Here is a 15,972-nt window from a genome sequence, read left to right as displayed (position 1 = left end):
AACTTAGTTTAGGGTTTTATTAATAGTTTTAAATATTTCATGACACTAGTTAATTCTTATTCCAAGTTCCCACACTAACCATTGCTACAACTGATTCTATTTACAATGCAGTTGATATAAGATAATGTAAAAATGCATTTTACAGTTCACTTATGTTTACCTTTATATATATAGTATTTCGTAACATTTGAGAAAATATATATATTCTCAAACAAAACTGTAAAATAATATCCACTGATGATCATTAATATCTCTTCAAATGCTATTAAAAGTGTCTTGAAAGAATTTGAGATCAGTGCCATGGTGTGTGATTTTGTTAACATTTTTGTTAGGGTGATTTTGTATAAAAAATGTTCAGATGGTGTGTAATTTGGCTTAAAATTTTAGGCAATATAGGAAAGGTGTACTGACATAAGAGTTCTCTAAACACATTAGCTCCAAATAGAGCTTTCGTTAGAAAAAGGGGGGATGTAAAAGCATAAAAATATAGTAAATATGCCAATACACATAATTAACAGCGCCTATGAAATATCATCAGGCACTGTTAATTATGTGTATTGGCATATCTACTATATTTTTGGCTTAAAATTAGTTTGTTCATATTGTGTAAAAATATGCTCCATTTTTAGATGTTTTTTTGTAAAATTGCTAGTTGATTTTTACCTATGCTGTTGCAAGACATGTCAAAGTTTGCTCAAAATAATTTGTTATGAAATGTTATGTCACAAGATTATTTTATGTTTTGATTTAATTTTGAAGTAATTAGACTTTGCTTAATTAGTTTTCTATGTTGGTAATTACAGCATTTTTAACATGTCTCACTTTTTTTTTTTTTTTTTTTTTTTTTTTTTTTTTTTTTTTTTTTTACAAATACTGAAAGCTATTTTCATATTAAAAATTATTGTTTACTTATTGATTTTTTATCATCATTCATCAAATTGTTATCTTTAATTAAATTAAAATTATGAATTCCTTGGTTTTTAGCCATGCCTATCAGAATATTAATTCTAACTCTATACCCCTTGTCCCTTACTTCAGTTACATATGAATTAGCTCCCCTTTATGTAACAGCAATCTGAGCGTTTGTGACATCTGACTTGAACTCTGATACATGTATAGTTATTCTCTTTTAAATATAAGTAATTTCAAATCTTGTACAATAAACTACCTGTACTATTTTTAAATGGATTTGGATTAGAATCTATTGAACCACTTTGAAACAAGTTGGTAATAAATAATAATTATGTTATATTTTTAGACACTGCTCAGACTATAGCTATTTCATATTGTTTCATTTTTTCTACTGATAATTCCATGAATTGTTTATAAACTTTTGAAAGTTAATATACCTGATCTAATAAGGCATTTTGCCAAATTCTGAATAGCATAAGATATGTTTTATCTCTAGCTCCGAAAGAGGTAAAGAAGTATTTGTCTTTATTTGTCGTAATCTGTATGGCATTAGGTATCACTCTGGCTGTCTTCTCCTTCGTTACAGCTGATATCTCTTTGGCTGTGATTGTTAACTGAAATATACAACAAATAGATGTTTATAAGGTACCAAGAATATTAATTTGGCCATTAGGCCCACATAAACAATTATAAATGGTCATTAGATATATAAACAATATATAAACTGTTTATGTCTATGAATATCAGCTGTATTTGCTAAGAAACAGGTGTAATGCAAGCTTCAGCAACTTTTTTATCCTGCATTAATTTTGTAAATTGTTTTTGCTTTGAAAGACAGAAAACCCCACATTTTTGTATATATTTTCAATAAAATCACACATCAGCAGATGACTGGTACGTTGAAAAGATACTTGCATAGTCAACAACAATACATTTATCATCATTTAAATCATTTATCATATAAACATAATAGTTAATTTCTACAGTATAACGAAATAACAAAACATTGTCCAACTTACGACACAAGTGTTTGATTTGTCCTACCCTTCAGAGTTTGAACTGTCTGTGCATTCACTGATTGCATGGTTAATTTGGTTTGTGACACATTCAAATTTTGACCTTTAAAATAGGTGCCTTAGAATAAGGAGTTAATCCTGCTGTTTATGTTTGTCTATGAGTAGACATGGTAGAAAGTGGGTTGAAAATTGGAGACTGGAAAATTCACAGACTGAGCAATATGTCATTGGAATGTGATTGCAATACACATTCTGAGGACAAGAACAGTTTATACAACAATGCAAAAAAAAATTCAGCATTTTTTTTCCATTATTGTTTTAGATCTATATTATCCCTGTTCTTTGATTGTACTTACAACTGTTTCCCACCGAAATATGTTGGCGTAAAAACAGATCCAGTTCTGTGTAATATACATTCTGCCATGTACTAAGATATCTCTCTGTAAAGCACAGGAATAATCTGGAATAAAGCGAATAATGTTTTAATCAATAACATTTTCTTGATATTAGTTATAATAATTAAATGCAGCTGCAGTAGACATGGTAGACAACCAAACATATATGTTTTTTTACATTTGAATATTTTTGAGTAGACATTTATTATTTTAAAGGGGAAATAAGCCAATTTAATCCATGTTCTATCATATCTATTGGCCATTTCAAATGCATTACATGATCATGACCTGATACTTATTTTAAGTATGAAATATCATGAATAAGTATAAGTTATGTCATTTACAAACAATATGTCTGGATGGTTCTTAATTGAAGTTCAATATCCATTGTGTAAATTACAAATGCATGAATAAAACAAATATTTTTTTTAGAGAAATTGGAAAAAAACCCAATTTTTTTCGAATACTTCCATTGGTTTTAAAGGTGAAAAAAATAATCATCAAAATTCATGTAATTTACTTTAACTGCACTCTTTTGACATCAATTTGTGGTGAAAAAGAAGCATCTGAATGAATTGTCATTAGGACATGTAGGGAAAATACTTCCATCAAATAGAGGGGCATTGTCTACAAATGTGTTTGCTTGGAGTCCAAGAAATTCTAACCAAAGGTTAAAGCCTAACTAATTCTATAAATTTTGTTTGTGTCATTGTATTTCTTTGCTCAAGCTGAATACAATTTTGTTGCTGATGCAGTTTGATGTGGTTTCTACATGTATTATTTTTTTCAGGCAATTTTTGTAATTTTTATTACTGATGGTTGTTTGCAAAACATAAGCACATTATTCTTCACAGAAAAGTAGTTTCTCCTTTATGTCAAGCTTTTCATTCTGATTTACATGACTTAAAATTTGGAATTTTCAAAATTTTGTCAATTAAAAATTCAAATGTTAAATATACATGATATAGTATGAACTTTTCCAATCCTGATCTGTTAATTATCAACATGTATTTTCCAATATCAATGAAGCTATTCATTTGAATCTTTTTTTTAAATACCTGCAGAAACTTTTATTCATCTACAGATTATAAACAGTTTATGCATGAACATTTTATCTCATCAAGGACACATTCACTAACAGTTATTCACTTATAACTTACCGACTATCAGTCTCTCGTCATTTGGGAGATCTTTGAAAAACTTCCTAAAATCTTCACTTCTTGACTTGTATGTTGGACTAAACATCTGAAACATATTGAAACGAATATAACATGTATGTAAGTACATGAAGTAAAGATATATTGATTAGAATATCAAATTTCTTTTTTTAAATGTAAATAATCCCAAGTGACAACTAAATAATGTATCTACATGCATGAATTTTAATGAACCTCTTTGTCGTCTCAAACATGTCAAACCACTCTAATAAGTAGCTGAGTTTGTTCAATTTTGAAATAGATCTTCCTTTCACAAAAACAATCTATTTTTTCACAGTCATCAGTTTTGCTAATAACAGGGTATCTGCACAAACTTACAAGTCTATCATGTCTATGGGAAGCAGTTTTATTTAGAGTCTAAAATGTAACAATATGACAATATTCTCCTGATAAAAATATATAACACTAATTTCCATTTGAAACAAAGAGTGTACATGGTGTATATATGCTGAAATATCTTGCCTGCTTAACTAGTAATGATTAATGCTTACGCAGGATACTAATATCTAAACTTAAACTTCTAAATTTACTGACAACACCAATAAGGATACTACAGCACATACATCTTATTACTTTTGCTTGTATTTCAAATGACTGACCCAACTTACATATGTTAAAGAAATGTAAAAGGTTTTAACCATATCTACAGATTGTTACAATGTATATAAAATATATGTCTTTCATTTTACTTATCATTGCTTATAGAACTTGAAAACATCATTCAAATGGAGGGTAGACACTTACCGCTGAATACCATGGTGTACCTTTCTTCTTCTTCTCCGACTTCTTGGCTGATGTTGAGCTTGCTGCTTCATCTAGTGACTTTGAAGGGTCACTCAACCCACTTTTAACATCAGTTTTAGAATCAATTGTCAAATTGAGATCAAGAGATTTTTCCGAACACTTGTCTATAATATTTTCTAATGATTTTTCAAATGAATGCTCCCTAGAATGGTTGTGATTTAACTCAACACTGCTTCTACTTCCGGGTGAATCAGAAGATTTTTCTATCACTATTGACGACCTCTGATTACTACTTGTATTGGCCTTTAACCCTAGAGTTGAAGTTCCAGATGACCTGTCTGACTTTGACACTAGTATATCACTTGCCCTTGAACCTGAAGCCAAACTAGCAGATGAAGATCGCTCTGACCTCATGCTAGTTTCTGTATTCCCTGATCTTACACCAAGACTAGCAGACGATGATCTTTCATTTCTTTTGAATGATGAGGTCCTCAAAACTACCTTTTCTTTAAGAAATTCATTTTCCTCAGATTTTGTGACAGTGAGAAGGTCTGGGGCTGATTTTTCCCCATCACCACATGAAAATCTGGAGCCTTGATGTTCTATATATTCATTGGAAGAGGAATTCTTGGATGGATTTCCAGACTTCCTGTAATATAAATTCTATAAACATATACCGGTAAATGGTTATAACACAAGTATGTGACAAGATTTAGTATAATACTTTACATTAAGGTGTAATACCACCAAATCATGGTACATCACATCCGGTTGTACATATAAGAAAGTAGGTCTAAAAAAATATTCCCTTGAATATGACCGTTGTAGGTAATTAATCCTACATTTTATTGCAGTAAAACCATTTCTGTGTCATAAACATATGTCTTGGGTATTTCAAAACACCATTATTTTTTATTTGGGATTTCTATAGAAATCTTGAGGTTACATGGTGACTAAACCTTGTACACAGATAAATTAAGGGGGAGGAATTTGATTGGTTAACTTCCAATGATGGTTATTTTCTTATATGCAATGAAATGTTATGTTAAATTTTTTTCTGTAGTACTGGACAGGATAAAAATTTACTCATGCCAAGTATTTCTTTATTTGAAACAAAGATAAATTCTGCACATTTTTTTGAAAAGTTCAAATTTAACAAAGACTAATAGGGGAAAATCAATGGTGGTATTACGCCTTAAAATCTCAGATTTTTATTGGTTCATGCAAGGGTGAAAAATTGAAAATTAACTCTATATCCCATAATGGTTACTTTTTTTTAAATCCAATAAAATATTATCATGATTATAAGTTTTTAATATATGTCAGGAGGTATTTAACTTTCTTATAGTTGTTCATATTTGCAATGGAAAAAAACATATATACATGATATTAGTTTACATATATATATATCATAAAGATTTACAATATAAAACAAAAGCTATTAACATACCTGTGTAGATATAATCTGACACAAAAATACTATTTAAATTTTTCTTTTATGAGAAAGCCTGAATAGGTATATAGTTTGAATTCAAATAAGCAGAGCAACCTGCCCTAAGTTAAGTACAAAATATATATTACTAATGAAAATAATCTATGAATACTTTGAAATATATATACAACACTCAAAAGGTAGTTCAGGTAAAAATCAATTTATATTAAGTGCATGAGAAAGGTTTACAATTATAATAACGATACCAATTTTTAAAAGTGATTCTTTCAGAAATATCTCTATGGAGAATAAAGAATGGAAACAGGGAATGAGTCAAAGAGACAGCAACCTGACAAAGCCAGGTCTTCAATATGGAGGAAATCCTGCATGAGACACAGTCTTCAGCTTGCCCCTTAACCATTATATATATATACACTAGGTCAGAAAAATGGAAGCCACATACACTAAACCCTGAAACTCATGAATTAAAATTTTAAAACACACAAAACGCATAAGACGAGCAAAGGCAAGAGGTTCCTGACATGGGACAGACAAAAAGTGTCGCAGGTTTAAACATGATTAGTGAGATCTCAACCCTTCACATATACATGATATATCTTTAGCCAGTATATCATGTATATGTGTATACAATGAGTTAAATCTCAAAATCACCAGCATTGAAAATTACAATTATTTTTCATCTGAATCCCTTTATCATGTTTATGTGTACTAGTACTGTATGCAGCAACCTTTAAATAGAAAGTCTCCATCTGACTTTACACTGAATAAAAAATATATCATGCCCAATCTGATTGTCATCATCTGATGGAGTGATGGAGATTCACTACTCATATAAAATCTAAATTTAGCATGGTTAGATTATTTCAACATAAGATTTCACTCACCCTGGAGAATCGCTACTCATGTCTGATCCAACCAGATTCATAGATTCTTGACTACCCTCAGATAAAGGTGTGGAGTCTCCCGATTTTTTCCTAAAATAAACATTAAAAATTCATGGTTAAATAGAAATCAATTATTATATTATGTTTTTATGTGATTTATGCAACACCAGTACAATTTGTTGTATTGATTATATATGACGACCTAGCAAATTTTATTATTTCATCAGACTTATCTATATAACCATCAATATTAACTCATAATTTGTACATTTACAAAATTGACACATAAACAAAATGTTGACAAACAAGTAGGGAATGAGTGGATCCATGTGGAAACTTTAGTAGTGGTAGTTGAGACAATTTATAAAATGGGACAATTAGCCTCCCTTTCACTTCCATGAAATTATATATATAATAATTACAGCAGATTTTTCAGCGGTTTCTCAGTCATTATGGTCATTAAAAAACTATTACTATCATGTACAGACTGAACTGTTGTACAGTGAAATATTCTGAAATTATTGTGAGGTTTTTATTCATTAATGCAACTTATGCCACAGGGTAAATATCACAATAGTAAGAACATGAACAACTTGCATTCTAATATTTGATACCAATATAATATAATATGATTGAAATTTCAAACTATATACAAACAAGAAGAAGCTGCACCATGTGCACTGCAGAACTAAATAAGACATGTATGATGATGTAAGATTGATAATGGAAACAGGCATACAGGGAATGTGTCAAAGTGACAACAAACAGACCAACATGACTAAAGAGCAGTAAACATCTCAAGGCCACCAAATTGTCTTCAACACAGCAAGAAAATCACACATTCGGAGGCTATACCTAACAAGTCATCATTTTCAACTTCCAACAAATACACGCTCTCTGAGGCTATACCTAACAAGTCATCATTTTCAACTTCTAACAAATACATGCTCTCTGAGGCTATACCTAACAAGTCATCATTTTCAACTTCCAACAAATACACGCTCTCTGAGGCTATACCTAAGAAGTCATCATTTTCAACTTCCAACAAATACACGCTCTCTGAGGCTATACCTAACAAGTCATCATTTTCAACTTCCAACAAATACACAGGCTCTGAGGCTATACCTAACAAGTCATCATTTTCAACTTCCAACAAATACACGCTCTCTGAGGCTATACCTAACAAGTCATCATTTTCAACTTCCAACAAATACACGCTCTCTGAGGCTATACCTAACAAGTCATCATTTTCAACTTCCAACAAATACAATATCATTCCTTATCACAGAAGCCTTGAAAACTATGACTAAAGTTTTTTACCCAAGGTCTTTCAGATTGATGAACTGACAACATGACCGACAGAGTCTAGCAGAATTACTAGCCATTGGCTACCAGATAGAAATAAAAAAATGTGGTATGATTGCCAATGAAATAGCTATCCATCAGTGACAAAAGGACAAGCTAGGGTGTAGATGATATTATAAAAATAAAAAGATGTGGTATGATACAACATTTCCCCAGAGACCAATTATCATTGACGTTATCAACTATAGGTCACTGTTTGGCCTTCAACAATAAGCTTATGGCATAGCAATCTATTAAAGCCCTGAAATGACAAATGTTAAACAATTCAAACGAAAAAAAACAACCGGCCTGTTTATGTACAAAACAATAAACAAATATGATAAACAGCAACAAATAACAACCATTGAAATACAGATTCCTGACTTGAGACAGGTGCATACTAAATGTGGCGAGGTTAAACATGTATGTGAGTGCTCAAGGCTCCTCTATCCTTAAACAGTGGTACACCAGCACAACATGTTCACTAGAAACTGTACAACATTGTACAAACCCTGTTTCTTTTCTGAGAGAAAAATGCTGTCCCACAAACCAAGTGACTACAAACTGGATTCATTATTTCATATCTTATTCCATAATCCTGTATCATGTGTATGCTCTGGTGACTGCAGATATTTCAAACTATTATAATATACATGTATGTAACATGTGTTATTTTATAAGTAATGTCAATAAATTCATTTAGATTAAATGCAATTTAATTTTCAATACAAACTCAGCTCAAAAGAGTTTCACATCTCAAAAATTATGCTTTATTATACGTATATTTCATATAAAGAACACTTTTTTCTTAAAACTGTAAAAAAATATTTCAGATCTAATTTCAATAAAATTTTGACAGTTAAACTCATACATGTTTGCAATTTATAATGATTATTACAAATTACTTGTTTGATGAGTCATTACTGAGAGTACATACACTAATAAAATAATTTGAATAACAATTTTTATAATTCTTTACACATGCTTTACACATGCATCTAGCATGCCTAGATCATGTATATAGATATAGGCTATGAATATTTTTTAAAACAGAAATTTATATGCGTTTGAATATATAATTCAAACAAAACTTTTTAAGTATTGCAGATATCTATGTATTTAAAAACGGCTAATTTAGTCTTCCATGTCTTAGATGCATGATTTGTTTTATTAGTTGTTAGTGGCTTTGAACTAGCTGCCAGAAACTGCAAGTACTCTCAGATCTGTACTTAGTGTCTTTCAGTTGTTGGGATATATACAAGAACCCAGCTATGTCCACTCTGTGTATAGTATTTTTATTTGTATCCATCTGATGAGTTAGGCCTTTATCAACTGATTTTTATAGTTTGTTCTTATGTTGTTTACTGTTAGCGTTGCACCACTGTCCAAGGTTAGGGGAGGGTTGGGATCCCACTAACATGTTTAACCCAGCCACATTCTGTATATATGTGCCTGTCCCTAGTCAGGAGCCTGTAATTAAGTGGTAGTTGTTTGTTTATGTGTTACATATATTTGTTTTTCGTTCATTTTTTGTATATATATAGGCCGTTAGTTTTCTCATTTGAATTTTTTAACATTGTCATTTAGGGGCCATTTAAATTATAGCTGACTATGCGGTATGGGCTTTGCTCATTGTTGAATGCCATACAGTGACCTTTAGTTGTTAATTTCTGTGTCATTTGGTCTCTTGTGGCTAGGTGTCTCATTGGCAATCATACCACATCTTTTTTATATTAACATTTGATTCAAATCAGATTCATAACCTATCTTTATCTTAGTGGGTTTCTTTTCCAATCATTTCAATAAAAGTGTTAAATATATAAGAAAAAATTAACTTGCAATTTTCGAGATGTAAAACACTTTTTTCTGTGACTGTAGTTCATGTAGTTGATATTAATGAAAATGAGAACCAAAAACATACATAAATTTCCCTATTAAAAAAAAGTATTTTAAAGATTAAAAGAAAAAACTATTTGCATATAAATATCTATATTTAAACTTACTTCAAGTATATTTAATTAAGAGAACACGTAAACTCCTTTTTGACCATGTGGTATTATATATATTAACAAGAATGTGTCCAAAGTACACGGATGCCCCACTCACACTATCATTTTCCATGTTCAATGGAGCATGAAATTGGATAAAAAATATAATTAGGCATTAAAATTAGAAAGATAATATCATAGGGAACATGTGTACTAAGTTTCAAGTTGATTGGACTTCAACTTCATCAAAAACTACCTTGACCAAAAACTTTAACCTGAAACATGCACTTTCATTTTCTATGTTCAGTGGACCGTGAAATTGGGGTCAAAAGTTTAATTTGGCTTTAAAATTAGAAAGATCATATCATAAGGAACATGTGTACTAAGTTTCAAGTTGATTGGACTTCAACTTCATCAAAAACTACCTTGACCAAAAACTTTAACCTGAAAAACTTTAACCTGAAACATGCACTTTCATTTTCTATGTTCAGTGGACCGTGAAATTGGGGTCAAAAGTTTAATTTGGCTTTAAAATTAGAAAGATCATATCATAAGGAACATGTGTACTAAGTTTCAAGTTGATTGGACTTCAACTTCATCAAAAACTACCTTGACCAAAAACTTTAACCTGAAACATGCACTTTCATTTTCTATGTTCAGTGGACCGTGAAATAGGGGTCAAAAGTTTAATTTGGCTTTAAAATTAGAAAGATCATATCATAGGGAACATGTGTACCAAGTTTGAAGTCGATTGGACTTCAACTTCATCAAAAACTACCTCGACCAAAAACTTTAACCTGAAGCGGGACAGACGGACGAACGAACGGACGAACGAACGGACGAACGGACGCACAGACCAGAAAACATAATGCCCCTATGTGGGGCATAAAAATAAGTATTATTATATTGCATGTACATGTATAGTTATTACAATAACTAAACCACATAATACATCCTGGTTACGTAACATTGTTAATAGTCTTATTAAATGACCCCATATAACTCATGTGTATAAAAGACATGTACATGCAAGTACAGGTATGTTAAATTCACTTGAATTACAGGTCTTATCCAAAATAAAATCATTAATGTAATTTAAAAATAAGGAGATTAACTTTGGTTTTCCTTGTGGATCAAATCCTCAACAAAATTTGTTGTAAGAAAAATCCATTTTTTATACCACAGGCACTTGTCTCTGGAAATATGAACTCTCACACAGCCTTAAATCATGCAGGAATATTTTCATTATACTTGCAAAAGTAAATAATCAAGAACACATGTCTACAATGTTTACCTTTTCCAATTCAGCTAAAAAATTTATATGATTTTAATCTAATAACAATTTTTTTTACTATTTCAATATTTACCTAAAGCTAGGTGTTTTAACGATCAGTTGCTTTATCATGCGCGGAAAACTGTTGTTCTTTTTCATTTCCATTCAGTGTATTAAATCCATTGTGTAAATTTATGTCCTATTATATATATCAATGTGGTTGATATTAATCCTCACACAAAATTTAGTAATTATGATAACATAATGTAATTTTTTATCACTCATTTGAACATTTTTAAAACAAGACTTTCATCAGAATTATGTTTCAAAATTCTTTTTTAAGTGAAAGGCCAGTTTCCGGTCCATTAAAAATAATTTGAACACTTAAGTCAAATGTTTTGTTTCGGAAACCATAACATTAGTTTAAAATGTCCTGTTATTTCACACCAATTATATGTAATTGAGCAATACACATTTAAAATTAACCCTTCAACACATGAGTGGTCACAACATGGCATGTCTTGTAAGGTGATTGAGGTCAAAGTTTACACTCTAGAAATAGTAGTACCAGTGACCCAATAACTGTCCACTTATTATGTCAATAATACACCTGTACAGGTGATATAGAAATTATCAGATTTATTGTCTTATACATTGTATGTGCTCAAAAAGATTTTATAAAAGATATCTGCTTACCTGAATATATTTCAAGAGTTCAAAAGGTTATCTGTTGATTTGCAAATTCAGCAAATTAGTTACATTGAATTGACCCTGAATTCTTGATAATATTCCAGTTTATATCTTAACTACTTTTTAAATCGATTTAAAGAATATCTCCATTCACATTTAACATGTTTAAATCACCACACTCATAATCAAAGGTTAATATCAAGGATGAATTTTCAATTACTGGTTTGTTTATCTTTTAACAGTACATGTATTATATATATACATGTAAATGAAAAACAATATGAATGACAAAAATCATGTCATAAATTATGAACACTAATTATATTTACATATATCAAAGTGTTTCCCAAACTTGTTACATGTATTGTTAAAACAATTTACAAATCCTTTGCATGTCACCAAAAAATTTACACATTTTAAAATAAATTACATGTCTCAATAGATTTAAATTTAAACATTTGAAAATGAACTTACATTTCCCAATATATGTATTAGTAAACATGATAAAGAAAGTGGAAAAAAGAAGGAAAAAAAGGGGGTAATCCAAAAAAACCATCAGCCAAAATTTGACAAACAATAATACCATGATAAAAACAAAAATGACAAACAGACATACAGACATACAATTGTCCACTAAACACTATGGGTAGAACTAGTACTCACATTTAAATATGTATTTAGGAGTATAAATCTAAAATAAGCGTGGGAAACCTTTTAACTGTAAGGTAACACTTCCTTTACATATACAGATATATATATATATTTAGCCTTTGTTATACATGTATAAAAGACATTCTACCTGGAAAAAAATCACATCTATTTCTAATATATATACTGTAATTTAATTTAGTAAGATTTTTCTGAAGTTATATTTTATGTAAAATTCATATATACCAGTATGCTATTGCTTGAAATTTTAATTGGTACTGACTGTTTAGACCCTCAATCATCGGTAATTTAGCTACATGTACAGAATGTAGGTCATCCTGGTCATAGTACTAAAAGACATAATTTAAAGTAGGTGTTTTCTATTGGATTTTGTGATGAATTAAGTATAATTCCTTAATTGTTTAAAAGACATATATAATATTCAATGTGATCACCATATTTTGTAAAGTTTGGAGAATACATGTATTTCAGACAGTTTTCATTTTAGTCAAAAATTTGTTATTAAAAGTAATTTATAAAACAAGAGATATATATAGTCAAATTCTGCAATCATTTGGTAATAATGGCCTCTATATATTTTGATCTTACAATAAGGTAAAAAGAGACAAGGACAACCTGTCGTTATTATGCAATCTTCTTTAATTCTAGTAATATACACAATGAATAGTTTATCAAAACCTAGACATACACAAAGTACAGTGTCGGAGGGGTCGGAGGGGTCAAGATCCCCAAATCCTGGGCTAAAAAACATGAAATCCTGAAGTCCCCAATTTAAAAAAAAAAAAAAAATGACATCCCAAAAGTCGAAAAAAGAAATCCCAGATCCCGAAAGGGTCAATCCCGAAATCCTGAGCTTAAAAACACCCGATCCTGACGTCCCGAAAAAGGTCCTGCCCCCTTCACAGTAAGGTACCATGAACAAACACTTATTAACATGATTAGTCTAGAATGGATTACAGGCTAATGAGAATGGTGGAATTCATTTGGCATCCAGCTAACTTGTCTTGAATATAATGGAAGGTACAATCATGCTTTGCCTTTACCACAAAAAAAAAAAAGCAATGTCAATGGACAGGAGTTGGTTCATTAAATTTTAATTTTAGCCCTAAAAATCTAAATTTTTTCACTGTGACAATGTACAGAAAACTTGAGTAAAACATGTATATAAATAAAATTGAGAATGACAGGAAATGATGAATGTGTCAAAGAGACAACAACCCGAACATAAAACAGACAACTACATGTTAAAATGTCCAATTGTTTCAGCAAAAAACATTTCACAAACTGCGTCATAAGATACATACAATATGCCTAAATATAATGGATGAAAACAAGAAAAATTGACAACCGAGTCAATCATATTTAACTACAAAATATAATCATATAACAGACATTTTTAAAAAGCGTTTGACATGATCAGGGATACTATAGCTACTTATAAGTTATTTTTATTTACTTGTAGGATACTTGTACAAGTGAATTTTATTTACTTGTATAGGTAAAAAAAAAATGGCTAAGTTATGTCCCAAAGACATTCAGATTTTTTTACTTGTATACACTGTAAGTAAAAAAGTCATCTTATCTTCTTTCCTTGAATTCTTAGGATTTCTTTACTCTAATAGAATTTTAAATTGTCTGCCCTTTGCAGATGTCTTTTCTTATCATTTAAGTGTAATTTCATGGACAATGAAAATCCCATTTGTCTGTTATCTTCAAACACTGCTCATTAACAAGCCCCCAAAAAACAATTTTTGAAGGCCTTGCACAAATACATGTACTTAAGATATTTGCTCAATCAGTTTCTTTTTTGAATTAATGAGAAGAAACATTGAACTCTAATAAAAAATTATGAGCTCACCTGGGAAAAATCATTAAAGGCATGATTTTACATCTCAAAACTTGAATATTTTTGTGGGATTGTAAGAAAAATTTACTTATACAAGTGAATTTTTGAGAAAATTAAGGACATTATTATTAACTTATATGTACTTGTATGTGTATATTTTATTTTATTCTCAAGTAAATAAAAATAACTTGTATAAGAAGTACCCCTGACTGATGTATTTGTGACGGCACATTGAAGGATAATTTCAACCTGCTTTATAATGTGTAGATTTCTAAGTTTTCACAAAAATTTTCATGAAAATTGGTGTGAGTGTTTTTTGTTATTGATTACCATGATGACAGAGAGACAAACAAACAACCATATACCATTAAATACATCCCAATTGGCAATTGTTTTATAATAAAATCAACAGGAAACTTTCTGTCAATAGATTTAAGGAAGCTGGATGGCTGGCTTGTCATGTTTTAGATTTTTAGTCAGATCATGTCAGATTTTGGGAATCCTCTAGTTTTATCCATTTAAATGCCTTGAAAAAATTTGCACAGTGACCCCCATTTTTCTTTTTTTTAATCTTTTACATGTATAATGATAAGCCATCTGTAAAAGTTTTATGAAATTTTAATTACTTTTTAACAGTTTTTGAGAACTTCAACTTGTCAATGATAAAGCTATGAAAAGTCAAGAGAGAATATTTTCCCGCCAAAATTTCAATGGCTTTTATCTCAATAACAAGCACAGTGATCTATATATATATTTTTTGCTCTTTGGATTCATTTATTAATCCCCTATCTATATAAACCAGTGATTTGAAAAATTAATTACTTTGAAACTGAGAAGCCAACTCCCTTAAACAATTCACAAATGCCTCATGAAATTGGTGAAAGTGTTTTTGAATTATTGTCTGAGGTGTTTACATTATTAATAAAGAACTTGCACATACATCATGAACATTGTTTAATTAAATCATTGATTTAATACTTTCAATATATTAATGAGTAAATTTCTGATTAGACAACGAGAACCTATACTACATGCGTTTATACAAACATTTTAAATTCATGAAATTAGGCCGTTATTTTTGAATTGTGTTACATTGTTTTTTCGGGGCCTTTTATAGGCTAGCTGACTATGCAGTATGGGCTTACTCATTCTTGAAGGCCATATTATTGATATCATGTTACATTAATGTAGTTGTCTCATTGGCAATCAAACCATATTTCCTTATAATACATCAATACATTTTGTACATTCTAATAATATTTGAGTAAATTTGTGGTGTATCTATCATGTCTATAGCTACATGTATAGCCATATTTTTCAACAAATAAAACCTTAATTAGAAATTGATATCAGTTCCCTGATATTTCAGAAAACTTAACATCCTTAACCCTCCTGCTGCTACTAATTTAACGTTGCCATGATATGCATGATATGGTTACATTTGGTTTGCCAGTAATTTCCTTTTTTTTCCATTTTAGATCATTTATATGTTTTGGAGTTTGGTGTGACATCAAATTTCAATGAACTACATTGTAGTACAT

At 30.1% G+C, this 15,972-nt stretch overlaps 1 protein-coding gene across 4 annotated transcripts in view; it reads right to left on the bottom strand.

Annotated features, from left to right (window-relative positions):
• LOC143080237 (protein Aster-B-like) overlaps nt 1–15,972 on the bottom strand; it is a 34,529-nt gene that overhangs the window by 13,340 nt on the left and 5,217 nt on the right. The window contains exons 1-6 of one of the 4 annotated variants that reach the window (XM_076255967.1): nt 11,923–11,941; nt 6,622–6,711; nt 4,285–4,933; nt 3,484–3,568; nt 2,285–2,388; nt 1,350–1,526 (exon numbers count right to left, since the gene is read on the bottom strand). In XM_076255967.1, coding sequence (XP_076112082.1) covers nt 1,350–1,526; nt 2,285–2,388; nt 3,484–3,568; nt 4,285–4,933; nt 6,622–6,662 — 1,056 coding nt within the window. In that variant the 5' untranslated portion in view covers nt 6,663–6,711; nt 11,923–11,941. Of the gene's footprint in view, nt 1–1,349; nt 1,527–2,284; nt 2,389–3,483; nt 3,569–4,284; nt 4,934–6,621; nt 6,712–9,968; nt 10,014–11,320; nt 11,706–11,922; nt 11,942–15,972 lie in introns of those variants that run through there. The other 3 variants (XM_076255965.1, XM_076255966.1, XM_076255964.1) reach the window with 3 other exon arrangements.

The sequence above is a fragment of the Mytilus galloprovincialis genome, chromosome 6 (assembly GCF_965363235.1).
Source record: "Mytilus galloprovincialis chromosome 6, xbMytGall1.hap1.1, whole genome shotgun sequence".
NCBI lineage: Eukaryota > Metazoa > Mollusca > Bivalvia > Mytilida > Mytilidae > Mytilus > Mytilus galloprovincialis.
The sequence above is the reverse complement of the archived record's forward strand: the minus strand, read 5'-3'. Positions and strand labels throughout refer to the sequence as shown.